The sequence below is a fragment of the Bufo bufo genome, chromosome 7 (assembly GCF_905171765.1).
Source record: "Bufo bufo chromosome 7, aBufBuf1.1, whole genome shotgun sequence".
Classification (NCBI taxonomy): domain Eukaryota; kingdom Metazoa; phylum Chordata; class Amphibia; order Anura; family Bufonidae; genus Bufo; species Bufo bufo.
This window is the reverse complement of record NC_053395.1, coordinates 182,000,384-182,018,179: the sequence shown is the minus strand read 5'-3', so window position 1 is coordinate 182,018,179 and position 17,796 is coordinate 182,000,384. Positions and strand designations below refer to the sequence as shown.

General features: G+C 45.3%; 1 protein-coding gene across 1 annotated transcript in view; it reads left to right on the top strand.

The window, feature by feature from the left end:
- Positions 1-17,796, top strand: part of MTX2 (metaxin 2) — a 77,308-nt gene that overhangs the window by 9,935 nt on the left and 49,577 nt on the right. Inside the window, exons 2-3 of the mRNA XM_040439966.1 lie at positions 6,512-6,559; positions 11,865-11,911. Of these exons, the coding sequence (XP_040295900.1) occupies positions 6,512-6,559; positions 11,865-11,911 (95 nt within the window). The remainder of the gene's footprint in view (positions 1-6,511; positions 6,560-11,864; positions 11,912-17,796) is intronic.

Sequence of the window (17,796 nt, the reverse complement as noted above, 5' to 3'; positions counted from 1 at the left end):
TTTACATGTGCCAGTGATCAGGGATGAGCGTGGTTAGCCTCTGTAAACATGGCACCAATCACCTGACAAACAAGCAAGCTTATTACACCCACCTTCGTATGAACGCTTGTTAGCGATGATCTGGCAGTAAATACTGCCGGTGATTACCCAATGAACGAGCAAACACTTGTTCATCGGGTAATTGAAGTCTTTTGACAGGTTTGATTAGCCTAATGTGCAATCAGCGCTCTGCTGACGGCAAACAGTGATTCACTATGGGGACAAGTGATGGCATTAGCGATCGCTCCTCCCCATACTGAGGAGGAGATCGCCGCATGTAATAGCAGCGATCTCCACCGCTAGCGAGCAGGCGATTGCCAGGAAGGAACGCTTCCCTCCCGACGATCGCCTGCAAATCTGCAGGTGTAATATAAGCTCAAGATCGATGGAGACCCACTGCTAGGACCAGCAATCACTAGAACGGGAATCATGACCATGATGAGGAGTTTGGATAGAAGGGTGGTGGAGCATGTCTGCTTACTGCTCCATCCAAAGCTTTTGGTGCTGATAGAAATGGCAGCGTTCGGTACTTGGCTGTCTCTGTTCGCCCTATAGACTTTAAAGGAAACAGCAGCAAACGTGCTCCACTACCTTCCTAATGACCAGTGAAGGTCCCAGCAGGTGGATCCCATTGGTCATACATTTATCACCTATCCAGTGGATGAGAGATAAATGTCCTTTCTGAGAAGACCCCTTTAATGAATGACCATGTAATACATAGCGACCTTCAGTGATAGCCTGTCATGTCAGTGACTCTCAGCGAATTGTCTTGTGCTGGTGACCACCCTGTTTGACGCTGGGTATATGGCCAAGGGTCTTCCTAAATGGGCAACCCTACAGAGGCCCTCAGACCAGAAAAGGTAGTGTGCTCCCGTTCTCCAGCCATGATGAGCTGTTGTGTACTTAGTCATTTCTTCTTCAGCAGTTACCTTCTTTTCAGATGCTTATATTTTCGAAGCTATCCAGCTCTCCTTCTGATTAATTAGGAAAGCATTAAGATGTAATAGATTCTGCTATAAAATTGTCTGCGCGCGACTTTTCCTCCCGGTTGGCAAGTGAACATTTTAATCATCAGTATATCTAACAAACATTCATACTTTGAAACTTCTATTAAAATTGCTTAAGACTAATTTTCGTGGTCTTGTAAATCAATTTAATAAGACCGAAAATGCAATACAGACTGTAAGTTATTAGAAAATGTCTTCTACTTAGTCGGGTGAAGTGTATAATGAATTTTCTATCTGTTAAATATCTAGGAACATGTATATTACTATCAATAAGATAAATTGGCTTCGTCTTGGAAAAACAAATATTATCCTTAGGGGTTTTCAGTTCTTTTACAAAACCGCTTTGTATTTCTGTCTGGTGTTGAAAAACCTTTGACAGATCTTCAGATAATTCCAACCACAGAACATCTTTACTTAAGCCGAGCGGAGCTCAGTTGTGTGCTGTGCCGGTGGGTCATCAGTCCCATCTATCGGCTTGTGTTGACCTCTAGTAGTCTGATGTTTTAGTCTATTGATTTTTGGTATCTCTTATAAAATTGATCTGCCCTTTTGCAAATGTGGGTGGAACTGACGGCTATTGGAGAGTATATAATAACAACCCTCTTACCATATACTTATTGATTATGACTAATGAAGAAGACATTTTATGGCTCTTCAATTCCATCCGATTTAGACTACAGACAGGTGGCTGTTACACACATGAAAGGGGTTCTCTTCCAAAAAGAAGGCTTCGCACTGGCCGCTGTCATTGGGATCCGCTCATTTGAGTGATCACTACAATAACTTGTCCATATAAGTGAATAAACCGAACCAGGATCTTTACCTTTTGATCTTGACCGGTAAATTGATCATTATCTCCAGCACATGTGCGACTTGTAGCCAATCTCATGAGCGCCATGGATGCTCCTCGCCCGGCAGATCTTTTCAAGCTTTGCAAACCATTTTTTTGATGCCCACAGCATCTACATTTATCTTTGAAAAAAACCTTATTTAGCATTTTGTGTAAGTTTAGCCAAACCCTTTTGCCTTGTCTCTTTCCCCACCCATATGCTTCAAGGAAAAAGGACCTCCGTAATCTGAGATGGATTGTTTGCTATGGTTGGTGTGTAGCAATCACATTCTGTAAATACACCATTCCTCATGTGTCACCACTTTTAAGCCTAAAAGCCAATCTCTAGTAGCTCTATTACTCTAGAAATGGGTTTGTATAGTATCTTGGTAGTAGCTAGTAAATGGAGTTGTCTAGTATCTCTCATGGGTTCTACTTTTAGGCCTAAAAGCCAAACTCTAGTAGCTCTATCACTCTAGAAATGGTGTCTAGTAGCTTGGTATCTTATCTTGGTTGTATAGTATTTTGATATCTTGGTAGTACCTAATATCTTGTCTGATAAATGGTGTTATCTATATCTCTCAATGGGGTTGTCTAGTATCTCTAACCTCTCCTTTTATATTCCCTGCTTGAGGTCCTAGAGGAGGGCCCAAATTGCACAGTACTGCTTTTGCTCTGTAGGATCACAGTTATTTTTAGGGTAGTCCTTCAGTATTGGATTGGTGGGCATCCTATTCCTCGCATCCCGCCAGTCAGCTGTTTGAAGGACTCGCGGCATGTCAGTGGGCGTCACCTCCGATGCGTGTGTACCAGCACGGCTCTGTATTTTTAGTCGCGGTTCTGACTGGTAATTCCAGGATGAATCTATACAAGGCGCAGCCGATACTAAAAGTACGAAGCTGCGGTTGGTAAATAAGGGGGCACCTTGACCCCATCAAACAACGGGGGTTCCATTATTCAGATGCCCACCCATCTAATTTTGATGGTTTTTCCTATACATAGGCCATCAGTTTTAAAGCTACAGATAACCCCTTTATGCATGGCTTTCGATGTCAGTGGGAGCCTGGCAGTGCTTAATTTCTTCTACAGCGACTGCAAACTTTTTTTCCAGATGAAAAACCCTTTAGTATTGGGGTTTCCACCTAATGAACATGGGTTGTCCAAAATGGGCGACCCTTCAAAGTAGTGCGGTCTGGAAAATTGATTCCAGTCAATGGAAAACCCTCCAGACCACCCTCCCTTGCAGGACCACCAGTCCCTATAATATGCTTCGTTTGCATCCATATTGAATATTTAAATAGTGGCGGATATTGTGTTCTGCGGGGGAGGGGGGTAAGGTATTTAATTCCCGTCCATATTAGTTCTCAGGGACGATCCTATATTAACCCTTAATAACCCTTATCATAAAGTAATAGTCCACCCTGAAAACGCAGCAGGATCTCTGATATCTCCTGTTAATTGAATGCACGGGATGCTTGGAAATATGGCCACTATTTTATTTACCTGTGCAGACGCCTAGAGGAGTTTAGTAGTCCAAGAATAAACCAGGGTTTGACTTCATTACAGCGTGAATGATAAGTTTATATGGAGTTATTATAACATTAATCAAGTTGATGGATTGGAAAAATGACAGAGCTGTAGCAATGTGTAATTTCCATGCCTACTGTTCTGCAAATGCTGTTCACCTCTGCGCTCACGATTCAGAAGAGTGATGCTGCATTTTTTATTTTTTTTCGCTCGTAACCCTTACTGTGCCAGTAAGTAGTTTTAAGGCTGCGTTCATACGGATATAGTTTTATTTTGTGGGGAGGTCTGTATATTTCTTGCCTTTAAAATAGAAGCTGAACCCATCAGAAGAAAGCGGGAAAGCCCATTTTGGCAAGCAACGTACGAAGGGTGCACCAGCCGAAAATATGACCTCTGAATACGACCTTACTGATTTGTAAGACTGAGGGTCCATTCACACGTCCACAATTTCGTTCCGCATTTTGTGGAACAGAATTGCGGACCCATTCATTTCTATGGGGCAGCACGATGTGCTGCCTGGATCCGCATTTCTGGGTCCGCAATTCTGATCCCGAAAAAAATAAAACATGTCCTATTCTTGTCCGCAATTGTGGACAAGAATAGGCATTTTCTATTAAGTGCCGGCGATGTGCGGTCTGCAAAATGCGGAACGCACATTGCCGATGTCCGTGTTTTGTGGATCCGCAAAACACACACTGACGTGTGAATGGACCCTTAGGCCTCATGCACACGACCGTTGCATTTTTTCCGGTCCGCAAAACACGGATGGCGCCCGTGTGCCTTCTGCAATTTGCAGAAGAATAGGACATGTTATATTTTATTTGCGGGACCACGTAACGGAGCAACGGATGCGGACAGCACACGGAGTGCTGTCCGCATCTTTTGCAGCCCCATTGAAGTGAATGGGTCCGCACCTGAGCCTGCAGCTCGGATGCGGACCACAACAACGGTCGTGTGCATGAGGCCTTACTGATGGGAATAATGGCTGAATCTTTAGGAATGTCCGTTTCTTGTGATTTACGAGCTCCTGTACGGAGAGATGGCCACCATGTTGATTCAGGTGCTCTTGCTTGTGTAGACGGAGCCTGTGGCACATGGTGTCCCTATAGTCCTATATGTACCTCTGTACTGAGCTTCTCTCTGTGTCTCCACCGCACCACTAATAACCAAGCAGCCCCAAGTGAACATGGCATAAAGACAACCATCCACATTAGACACTAGCGTTTTTTGCGGATCCGTCATGAATCTTCAAAAACGCTTCCGTTACAATAATACAACCGCATGCATCCTTCATGAACGGATCTGGTTGTATTATGTCTTCTATAGCCATGACGGATCCGTCTTGAATACCATTAAAAGTCAATGGAGGACGGATCCGTTTTTTACTGTGCCAGATTGTGTCAGAAAACGGGTACGTCCCCATTGACTTACATTGTGTGCCAGGACGGATCCGTTTAGCTCCGCTTCGTCAGGAAGACAGCAAAACACTGCAGGCAACGTTTTGGTGTCCGCCTCCACTGAATGAAGGCAAACTGATGCCTTCTGAGCGGATCCTTTTCCATTCAGAATGCATTAGGGCAAAACTGATCCGTTTTGGACCGCTTGTGAGAGCCCTGAACGGATCTCACAAACGGAAAGCCAAAACGCGAGTGTGAAAGTAGCCTTAGATGAACATTGGCGAACCCATTGATTTTTGTCTGGGCCGGCCGCCTACCTAGTGTGTATGGGGGTGTTCTGACTCTCTTCTGGTGGCAGATGTTGCGACAAAGAATTGTTGGACATGTTAAATCTCTTATACCCATTAGTGTATTGTTGGCCAAAGCCGCCAAGAATGGTGGGCGACAGGTAATGTGTATGGGTAGCTCCCAACTCTCCCCCTACAGATGATGTCAGCGGAGAGAAGGATCGGGCAAATGTTTTTGCCCAATCCTTTGGTTCTCCCTGGAGATATGCTGCTGCAGAAAATGTCTGACCGCCGATTTCTCCTCTCTTTCCAATGAATACATATCTGCTCAGCCGAACCAAATGTGGATATGTACGGGGGAGTCAGGAGAGATGGCTGTTGAATGTATAAGTCACTTTTAGGCTACTTTCACACTAGCGTTCGGGGCTCCGCTTGTGAGCTCCGTTTGAAGGGTCTCACAAGCGGCCCCGAACGGATCCGTCCAGCCCTAATGCATTCTGAGTAGACGCGGATCAGTCTGGCAGCGTTCAGCCTCCGCTCAACAAGCGGACACCCGAACGCTGCTTGCAGCGTTCGGGTGTCCGCCTGGCCGTGCGGAGGCAAACGGATCCGTCCAGACTTACAATGTAAGTCAATGGGGACGGATCCGTTTGAAGTTGACACAGTATGGCTCAATTTTTAAACGGATCCGTCCCCATTTTTTAAACTATAATGCAGACGGATCCGTTCTGAACGGATCCAAACGTCTGCATTATAGGAGCGGATCCGTCTGTGCAGACATCAGACGGATCCGCTCTGAACGCTAGTGTGAAAGTAGCCTAAGATTCACCATGCCTGATCTGTTGTTCTCATGGCAGATAAGCCTTCTCCGGAGGTGTATGGCAGTAGATTGTTCGCCTCTCGCCATTGAGAACACATGCATGCTCTCCAAGCTGAGCATTCATGTTTATGGGGAATCGGGAGGAATCGCTGTTGGCTCAGCTGAAAGCTATCTAAGGTGCTTAGCCACCTTACTAGTCCACAGTAATCCAAGGTCTTTACTACCATGCTATTTAGCTCCTACATTCACAGCGTGCTCATTGCTCAGGCTGACCATGACTGGAAAGGTTTGCCCTAGATCCGGCTACTGTTCCAATCAGGATGCTGGTCATTGCACCTACAAGGAAAGCTATCTGCACTCATGCAAAGGATTCTCTATGAAAACGCATGCATTTCCGACCAGCGGAGTAAATTGCTTCTCGATTTTTGCGCCATAGACATAAACCACTAACCAGGTTGTGCTCCTGGAACGTAAACTAATTTGTGCTATGCAATACTTACTGTCCACGTTCCGTCTATGGCTTGCTCGTAGTAGACTTGAGTGATGTAATGTATGTGTTAGGTGCAGTTTGATGACATTGACCTGTCCTTCTGCTTCTTTCCCAGCTGTAGAGCCCTGGCCAGAAAATGCGACCCTTTACCAGCCATTGAAAAGTAAGTACCCCAATAGATGCCTGTGGAATTACTGTTCTTCTGCTGGTTATACATGGATACCATACGACCCCTATGGGCCTCTTGAAGACAGGGGCCCGGCCTTGATTGGTGGCATGAACTGGGACAGAGCTCCACGCTCCGGAGTAACGGAATTGGGGTGGGGAATTGGTCCAAGGGTCCTAGAAAGGAGGAGAAAGCACATCAGGCCCTTCAGTCCTGGGTATAATGGGGGCCACTATGATCTTTGCTATGAAGCTCCATCTCTTCTTTGTCTACCGCTAGATTTATTGTCTGCAAAATGTGGGGTTTGGTTTATCGGAGTTAATGTAATTTGGTCCTTGGTTCATCCTCTCCAAGTTGTCAGAAATTCTGTTTTATATATTAGTTATATCATTTATTTTTTTATTTTTTTTAAGTGGGTGTCATTTTTTTTCTGGTTCATACTACCGTTCCCACCTTATATAGTGTCCCCATATAATTGCCATTAAGGTGTTTGAAACCCCTGTGAGAACTGGTATGGCGGTCATTAATTGCAGAAGACTGAAAGCTCTGGCGGATCCAGCATCGTACTGGGGTTCCTTGGGCCCATCGGAGGAAATTATTCTCAGTGCCCATAGAAAAAACTAACTAACTGATTCAAAACCTAAGACATAGACCCCAGTTGCCCAGTGATCAGCCCCAAATGCAATTTTTCTCATGGGCCTTTGAGGCTCATTATTGCTTCATAGACTGGGCCCACCGGAGGATTCTCTGGTACTCTGGTGGGCCAGTCCGATCCTGGGCAGATCCACTGTGCGACGGACATGCATTCCTGCATTCCTCACGTGAAATCGACACCCGGCACTCCCACCGATCAGCTGTATGACGGTGCGCGCAGTGCACACTTGCCTTCTCTCTTCCGGTCCGCTGCTGCTGTTTGACGGTCTTTGCCATAGACAGCAGCGATGAACAGGAAGGGAGACAGAGTGCGCAGGGGGTCCGACACCCGGCGCCCCCGCCGATCTGATATTGTTGACCTATCAATAGTAAGGCCCCTTTTACACAGGCGAGTTTTCCGCGTGGGGGCAATGCGTGAGGTGAACGCATTGCACCCGCACTGAATCCGGACCCATTAATTTCTATGGGGCTGTGCACATGAGCGGTGATTTTCACGCATCACTTGTGCGTTGCGTGAAAATCGCAGCATGTTCTATATTGTGCGTTTTTCACGCAACGCAGGCCCCATAGGAGTGAATGGGGCTGCGTAAAAATCGCAAGCATCCGCAAGCAAGTGCGGATGCGGTGCGATTTTCACGCACGGTTGCTAGGGGATGATCGGGATGGGGACCCGATCATTATTATTTTCCCTTATAACATTCTTAATGGAAAATGCATAGTACAATAGGGCTGGAGGGGTTAAAAAATAAAAATTAAAAAATTATTTAACTCCCCTTAATCCACTTGCTCGTGCAGCCCGGCTTCTCTTCTGTCTTCATCTTTGCTGTGCACAGGAAAAGGACCTGTGGTGATGTCACTACGCTCATCACATGGTCCGTCACATGATCCATCACCATGGTAAAAGATCATGTGAATGGACCATGTGATGAGCGCAGTGACGTCATCAAAGGTCCTTTACCTCACAGATTAAGACAGAACAGAAGCCGGGCTGCGCGATCAAGTGGATTAAGGTGAGTTTAATTTTTTTTTTTTTTTATTTATTTATTTTTAACCCCTCCAGCCCTATTGTACTATGCATTCTGTATTCAGAATGCTATTATTTTCCCTTATAACCATGTTATAAGGGGAAATAATACAATCTACACAACCTTGAACCCAAACCCAAGCATTGCACCCGTGCGATAAAAACTGAACAACGGAACGCAATCGCAGTCAAAACTGACTGCAATTGGGTACCTACTCGCGCGGGTTTGCCGCAACGCATCCGGAACCTATCCGGACACGCTCGTCTGCAAGGGGCCTAAAAGCCCGGACAACCCCTTTTAATGACGTCAAATGCTAACTGAGTCTTGGCCGTCCACTAGGCGGTGATATGACAGTATTGAAGTGAAATATATTGATGCGCTTTCATATCCTATAATACTGATACTAATATACCAGTATTATCTCAGTATATACATATACTATGAGTGAATGTGTTTCACACAGAAGCTGAATTAAAAGGTATTTAAAAAAATGTAAAATATACAGTATAATCCACTTCACATTACGCTATTGCTGACTGTTTTGAAAAATCCTTAATTGCAAAGACAATATGGTGCTGAAACGCGTCCTGGTGCGCGGAGCTCTGTGCGAGCCGCTTAATTACCAATAGATGGAGCCTTGCAATATCTCCCCCAAACAGGCAACAGTCTGTTATTGACTCGGTAATGTGGCCGCCGATGGCTATGTAATATAATACGGAGGCAGGTAGAGTTGGCATGGTTACTGCAGGGGAGAAAGAGAAAAAAAAAAGCTGAGCCAGCAGATATTGGAAGTGTCATGGTTAATGGAAAAGGGGTGGAGGGGCTGACAAAGAAGGAGCTGCTAAAACACACAGGCTGGAGCGGTGGTTGCTCCCTTCAGCGGCTCTTCATATATCATCAGATTACATTATTGCCCACATTTGGTGAACTGCAGCCGGCTCCAATTGTCAAAAGGCTGCAAAGTAATGAAGACTAATACGTGGCAGCCCATAGTCTTTTAGGCAGGGGATTTTTATTGCAGTGATCCTGTCATCCCTCTTTTGTCTGTGCGCCTTGATGCCGTGTGCAATATCAGCTGCAGGAATGCTGTTCGATATTCCTGATTTATATGATATATAGCGGACCAGCCTGTGGAGGGTCGCGTCTATGTAAAATCATCTACATATTGCAGGACCGTCTTCTGTTTCCTCCTCCTTCTCCTCTGCACCTAAGCGTACATCAGCTGGAAACCGCTCCCCCCTATTGTGTGCTGCAGAGGAGCTCGTTTGCATAATCGCTCGCTTGCGGTGGGAGGGGCCACCTCCTAATTCTGCTAAAACAATTTGAGCAGAGCAGATATGGAGGTCAGGCAGCACATGAGAGAAATAAAGGACCAGGGGCGTTTGGTAAGACGCCGCCTGTGATGGGCCTCTTTGTGTATGAGCTGCACAGAAATACCTCTGGCAGAATAGAATGACGGGGGTGATGCTGGGTGTTGTGGTGGGTATAGATTTATTAGAATACGTCTGGATCTTCTGCGTGCTCGGCCCACCCCAGTCCTGCAGATCCACATGCACCTAAGGGTTTATGCACACCACCATATGTATTTGCCGTCCGCCAAAAAAACGGATCTGCAAAAAAAATGCGGATGACGTCCGTGTGCATTTCGTATTTTGCGGAATGGAACAGCTGGCCCCTAATGGAACAGTCCTATCCTTGTCCGTAACGCGGACAATAATTGGACATGTTCTATTGATTTGCGGAACGGACATACGGAAACTGAATGCACACGGAGTAACTTTGTTTTTTTTGCGGACCCATTGAAATAAAAGGTTCCGCATACGGTCTGCAAAAAAAAAAAAACACGGAACGAACACAGAAAAAAAATACGTTGTTGTGCATGAGCCCTAAGGGAAAAGGGGCAATAAAAGTGAGGGCTAGTAACATCATTCCCACTGGCTCAATGCTTCATCTTGTGATGTCATCATATATGGCGGTATGTAAGGTCATCCTTTGTTTAGTAGTGGCCCCAGGACCAGATTTTGCACTGCAGCTCGGGAGCCTCAGGTACGTCTTGTGCACCAGCATTGCTGACCGGCTGTGCTCAGGGGCGTAGCTATAGGGGGTGCAGAAGACCCTTGTGGTGCATAAGAAAACGCAGGTATTATGGAAAGTGTATGCTGGTCAAGTTACACCTCTGGCTGGAGGGAAGGGGTTAAGTCAAGAATTTGGCATGGGGGAGGGGGTGTGCAGGTCAGTTTTTGCTTTAGGCAGCAGGAAGGCTATGTGCTTCCCTTCCCCTCGCCATAAAGCGCTGAGGGAAGTGGGGGCCCAAGCTGAGCTCTTGCACCAGGGCCCATGAGCCTTTAGCTATGCCCCTGGCTGTGCTGGTGATGGCAGCTAAAGGTAACATTAGGTGGGCTAGCTATGTACACCTTTGCAAACCATAGAATTGTGTATGCAGCAGCTATGTAGACTAGGGATGAGCGAATAGACTTCGGATCAAACATCCTAAATCGATTTGCATAAAACTACATTCACACGCCAGTATTTTTCTATATCCCGATTTTCGGTCCGTTTTTTGCGGATCGATTTTTATTTATTTTTTTCCTGAAAATGTTTCCGTATGTCATCCGTTTTTTGCGGATCCGCAAAAAAACGGAAACATGTATAAATTTCAATGAGCCAATAAAGTTGTTTGGATTTCTTTGAAAAAAAAAAAAAAAGTGAATAAAAGTTCATAAAATAAAAATTTAATTTCCAGGAACGGAATCCGCATAAAACGGATGACATACGTAATGACATACGAATGTCTTCCGTTTTTTGCGGATCCATTGACTTTGTATTGTACCAGGATCCGATTTTTGCGGAAAAGAATAGGACAAGTTTTATATTCTTTCGGACATGCGGAACGGAACAATTTTTTTTTTTCCAGGACCCATTGAAAATGAATGGGTACAGAACTGGTCCAGATCTGTTCCGCATAAAACGGAACAGATCAGGAAAGAAAAAACGGACGTGTGAATGGACCCTTAGAATGTATTGGCTCAGATGAGCCGAAGTTATTACTTCGCAAAGTCTTTGCGTGACCCCCCTTCCCCCCAACTGGTAACACCCATCTAGACCTTCTTTACAAACTGCTAACAACTCCTTCCTAACTTCTAGCAGGAATATATCAGGAATGGCACATCACAGGCCATCACCTTCTCGCTGTTTCCCGCAGGCCATTGACATGACGACTATTTCACTGGCCTGGGCACAGATCATCCCCATTCACGTCAGTGGGGCTGAGCCGCACCCAGACCATGTAGATGGTCGTGACATCACTGGCCTGCATGAAACAGCGAGGAGGTTGGGGCGTTAGTGCGAGCGCCACTGCCTTCTCAAACAGCTGATCAGCCTGGGTGTCGTTAACCCCGTTAAGTTTCTTTCACATAGTATTGGTGGTTGGATATCTGTTTTCTGCCAATTAAATTTATTCAAAACTGAAAGAATTAGGTTTTTATTACAGATGTATGTTTGTTTTTTCTTGCTAAGATACCCAGGAGTCTGCTGGCATGTGTAATGAATCCATTCTCCTAAATCCTCCATGATACGCAGGCATGTTCACACTGGTAATACTGTTGTGCTTTGCTCTTCCGCAGGTGTACAGGTTCTGCTGTCTGACAATGCATCTTGTCTCGCTGTCCAGGTAATGATTTATTCTTGAAATCAAAGTTCCCGTCCACTACCTTGTTCCCAATCTGCGGCTGTGACGTACGGCCTCCCCCCGTTTCAGGTTTGCAGCCAAATCCAACCCTTCACTTCATGAGCAGAACAAAGACCATTTCGTCTCCTAACCTAGGTCACCTGCCGGGGTGAAGCTATTCACTGGTCCCGACCTGACTATAAACGTCTCCTCATCCTAGGTCCATACATTATTTCTAAAGATAGGCAATGCTGCAAGTCTAAAGTCATCCATATTTAATATGAGGACGTTTAACTATTTACCGTGTCCAGCATCCGCTGCATATCGAGCCATCGTCATGGGGTTGCTGCTGAGATGTCTGTGGTGTTTTCATCAACCTCTACTCAATCAAAGATCTAGGCTTAATGGTCTTCAGTCCTCGAAGACTCCTGGGACGGCCATTAGCCTTACTTTCCCCAATGTTCACGGCCTTATTTAGTTTAGTCTGAGTTCATTTTATCCTGAGGTCATCCTTTCACTGAGACAGCGGTGAGTAGAGCAGGCGAAATCCATATTTGCGTCTTAAGTCTTGGACTCTCTCACTTGTGATCATCCTTGCCTTGTAGAAAACTTTGGAAGTGTCAGTAACCATTAAAACCACAGACTTTAGGGCATTTGCTCTTAAACCACATCTGCTGTACACCAAGGCTGCTCGTGGGTAGCTCTTTGTAACCCTGACCTGTAGACCGAGTGATCAGGCTTGGATTTCAACATGCCCGGTCTATTGCCCCTGTATGAGATATCCCTTATCCTTCCAGCAGAAATATGCACCCTCAGCCGAGCCGACAGCTCTCTCATGTGTATCTTCATCTCAAAGGGACACGTCTTCAGTTTTTACCCCTCTAAAGGGCTCCCACCATGCTCTGGGACTTGCAAACACCTTTCTAAATCTGTGCCTGTTTGTCCCAGTAGGGTAGCACATTTTATAAAATAACGTTCTAAAATCTTCCATACACAAATGAGACCTGAAGTTTGTGATGAATATATACTCAGCTTGGAAGTGTCCAATGTTTTCAGCTCTACCTCAACCCACTCTTCCCTGATTGACGTCGATGACGCTTGCGCTGTACTGCACATACACTTTGGCATCCAGCTGTTGTTTGGCAGGATCTTTAAAAGGGGTTTTCAAGGATATTTTTCTGATGACCTATCCTCCCTCTGGATAGGTAATCAGTACCTGATCTATGGGGGTCTGACACCCGGGACCCCCCCCCCCCCCAAACTGTTTGAGAAGGCATCGGCGCTCGCAGTAGTGATGGGGCTTTCTCTCTGCTCACCAAGCACAGCACCGTACATTGTATAGCCACTGTGCTTGTTATCGCAGTTCAGTCCCATTCACTTCAAGGGGGCTGAGTTGCGCCATGTGAATGTGGTGCATGTGACATCACTGACCTAGGGAAAGCTGACAGAGGGCTGTGGCGCTACTGTGCATTGCTGATTGGTGGGGGTCCCGAGTGTTAGACCCCCACAGATCAGATACTGATGACCTATCCAGAGGACTGTTAAAATATCTTGGAAAACCCCTTTAATCCCCTTTTGCGCATGCGCCAGTCCCCATCTGGAGTGTAGATGGTTATTTGCCCAGTGGATACTTCAGGCCTCATTTACACATGGCCTTGGAGATATGGTATGCTGCCTTACGGAGGACACACAGACATACATTCAGAAAGGAGATTACTGGTCCTAGGGCGTGGGGGGATCACTATAGAAGGATGAAACATAACATATTGCTACATGTAATAAGACTGCATCTCCCATTCATACCCTGGAGATGATTGCAGATTATATATAAATGGATATAATCTATGAGGCAGTCAATATTCTGTGCACTAATATATTTAGTTGGAAAAAAAATAAATAAAAATTCCCTGTTGTATTTTCCAGCACACACAGCGATTGGACAGTAGTGCGTGAATCGGAAATGTTTTAGTGGTAACCAGCAGGACTGCATGGGATGGCAGTTTTCTATGTTCCATCTAGGGCCAGGTTCACATTCTATGCAGAACTGACTCCACTGCAGTCACTTCACACCCGGTGACTCTTCCTGACCTCCTTCGTCTGTATGGCATCCTCTCTTGGTGCCTCTGTAGATTTCCTCTCACATGCCAAAAACGTATTGGCATGATGGCAAGTAAATTGGCTTTCTATAAAATTGTCTGTCCAGGCCCCGTTGGGGACAAGGACCGTCCTGAGGGACTAGTCTGTGTACAGCTCAGCAGAATAGGTTTGCGCTATTTACATTCATGTAGTTTAGAGCAGTGTTTCCCAACCAGTGTGCCTCCAGCTGTTGCAAAACTACAACTCCCAGCATGCCCGGACAGCCTTTGGCTGTGCGGGCATGCTGGGAGTTTTAGTTTTGCAACAGCTGGAGGCACACTGGTTGGGAAACACTGGTTAAGAGTGACCGTTCTCTGTAGAATTCGGGGTGGTTGGTCTTCTTGTAGGCCCTTCTTCTGCACGGTATGTTAGTTTACTTTGACCAGAGACTTCGGTGTTATTGCATTTCATTGCATGTACTATAGTGGTCCCAGGAAGTTCTTTCTATTATAAAAGGCACCATATTTCCTTCGAATTTAGACTTGTTCTAGGTTCCTCTCATTAGTCAAGAAATCATGCAGCTACACGGTGTAAGCTCAGAAGGCAGGAGTAAAAATATGCAGGATCATGAAAGATAGTTGTGTGCAAATCACTGACCTCAATGGTTATTTAAAGACTATGAACAAGTAACTTTTGGTTTTTTGATTCCCAAGTACAGAATTAAGCACTTTTTAAAAAAATATTCTTCATTAAAAATTTCCTGCCAGATTACTTCTGCAGAGTGTAAGTCCCGTGAATCTCGCACAAGTCTGTCCTAGAACTGCTCTCTCTGCTCTCCCCCTCCCTTCTCTCTGTGTTCAGCTGGGCATATACATAATATAACTGTTGGCCAAGCAATAATTGAGCCAATAGCTTTCTCTCCTCTCATAACACATGCATGCTTGGCTTTGCTGTTTTGTTCCATTGTAGACTAATGTAGAACCATTGTAGACAATTTGAAAGGGGTTAGGTTGTCCATGGAAAAATATCTTAATGGCTCAGCAAGGTTTTAAAAAAAGGCATACTCGTCTCGCATAAAAAGGGGTTGTGTACTTTTTGGGGGAAACCTTCCTTCTGAGCAGACCTGTTTCCCAGTGCTGCCTTTTGGCTCCTTCACTCCACAACCTCTCTGTCCCCTGCCATTCCTGTACCGACACAGGGGCATGTGACCGTTGCAGCCAATTATTGGCTGCAGCAGTGACTCCCGCAGCTAGTGATTTTATTGCAGCAGTCACATATCACAGTGCTGGGACATCATTGCTGCTGCAGGAAGTAGAGAATGGCGACAGATGGGGCAACCAAAGAACAGGAGCGGCAGGGGATCAGAGAGGTGACTATACCTTTTTTCATTTATTTACACCATGATGAGCCGTTTTAAAGATATTTTTTGCCCCGGACCGCACCTTTTTAAGGTCGTCAAGTTCAATACTTTTTAGTTTTCTCTTGTTTTCTTTTTATATAACCTATCCATGCAGGTACGGTACTATCTGTAGTAACCTGATCTAGCGTCTTCCCACTACAGCCCTGGTACTTTATCTGTCAGTTCAATGATAAATTAAACTGCGTGTATTGAATCGGCATTCTTTCGTTTAATAAGCCTCGCTGACAGCTGATAGTAGCCATGGTTATATGTGGTCACTTTATGAGAATATCAGATTCAAATGGCCTCAAAGGATTTTATAAGAAGTTCATTAAATACAGATTCAGGCTGTGGATTGTGCATATTTTTGATCTATAAAGATATCTAAGAAATGACAGTGTTGCAGAGATATGGGTTTATAGTGCCGTGCACCGTGGAATACAAAACAGCAAGGCCTTATCTGAGGCTCCCAACTTCCAGTAAGTAAAACACGGCTTGAATTCTGTGTGGCTTTTTTTTTTTCCCCTTTAGGTTGATATCCCGAGATATACAAAGTGACTTCTAAGTCACAAGCCATGGATGCTCAGTGGTAGGAGTTGTCTCGTGGACTGGACCAATAAAATTCTCGGCAATTTTGCATGGGAACCTCTCACCTGGTTTGGGACCACTAAACCACCAGCATCTCCTTATGCAGCTGTGGTTTAAGGTCCCAAACCTCCCCATAATCAAACCTATCCATCCCTGCAAAGTATAGAAAATTACATATATAACTTGGGGTACATTCAGACGACCGTATGAACGGGTTCACAAAATTGCGGACGGGTGCGGACCCATTGATTTCAATGGAGCCACAAAAGATGCGGCCAGCACACCGTGTGCTGTCCGCATCCGTAGTTCCGTTCAGCTTCCCCGCAAAAATATAGAGCATGTCCTATTCTTGTCTGCAATCGCAGGAAAGAATAGCCATTTTCTATAGAGGGCTGGCCATGTGCAGTCCGGAAAATGCGGAACTCACAAGACTGGTATTCGTATTTTGTGGATAGGCAATTTGCGGACCACAAAAACACTTACTGTCATGTGAATGTAGCCTTCCGGAGAGGGGATTCCGGGACTCCTCTCCATTTGCACTGCACACATTGAGGGTCATTTATGATGCTGAAATACGCCAAAATTAGGCGCATTTCGGGCCCACATTGCGGCGCAATCTGAGACTTTTCCCCGCTCACGCGAGGTCTGAAAAAGTGGGCATGGCATGGCATGGTCAGGGAAGCGTCTAAAACACCGGTCTTGATAAATGTGCCCCATTGTGCTTATAAAGCCAAGGACCGTAAACCTGCTTCACTGCGCAAACCCTGTACTTTGAGCTTGTGCAGTGAAAAGAGTCCTCATCTTCCCTGACATGGTGCGATATGAATGTGCCCAATGCCATTGAAGATTGCTGGACCTTGCCGTTATGGATAGGTTTGCTATGGGCAGGTTTGTGACCCTAAACCCCAGCTGCATAAGGGCATGCTGGTCATTTATTGGCCCCAAGCCAGCTGATAATTTATATAAGAATGTGTCACATGATGTTTTGTCATTGAAATTCATTGGTACAATTAAAGGTGTGGTAAACCTCCCTCCCTAGCAGACCTGCAAAGGGAAGCATACTTGCCGCCATAGCCAATCGCTGGCCGCAGAGGTGACTTGCTACCCTTGCGTCACTTGACCACGTGGTGGTGACGTTGGTATATGATATCGGTTACACTGGTGGAGATGCCAAGCAGTGGGGACTTTTACTAATATAGAGAAAGATTGGGTCTCTGCTCACGAGTTGCATTTATGTTCTGAGCTGTATGGAACATTAGTGAAATCATTTGGCAAAAATGAGGATGGATCCTGGTAGGGAAAGGTTAGCGAGCATTCCCAATGGCAGTCAAGGCAGGTTTAACAAAACAATGGGGTCCATGACTAGAAAAGGGCCAGCAAAGGCAGGCACCTGGGTGTGTTATGAGCCATTAGGGAGCTTAGAATGGTTGCTAGAGCAAACACCAATGAGGATATTTGACTTTATTTTTTTTATACTACTTCACTCTGGGTCTCATGTTTTATACCTACATTTGTCACTTCTCCTTATTTGGTCACTCTCCCTTAGGAATGGAAGTTTAAGAAACATCTACATACTGCAGGGGCTCTGAAAGAGTTACTGTCTCTACCCCACCCTATATTTAGGGCAGTAGTAGAAGACCTTTGGACACAAATTGCGGGTCATAGACCTTTTTATAAAAAGCAGAAGTCTTCAGTGATGACTATGGATTGCAGGTGACCTGTGGTGTTTCAGCTCATGACTAGTGATGAGCGGCATAGGCAATATTCATTTTCGTAATATTTTGCGAATTTTTCACAATAAATTCGCGAATTCTAGAATTTGTGA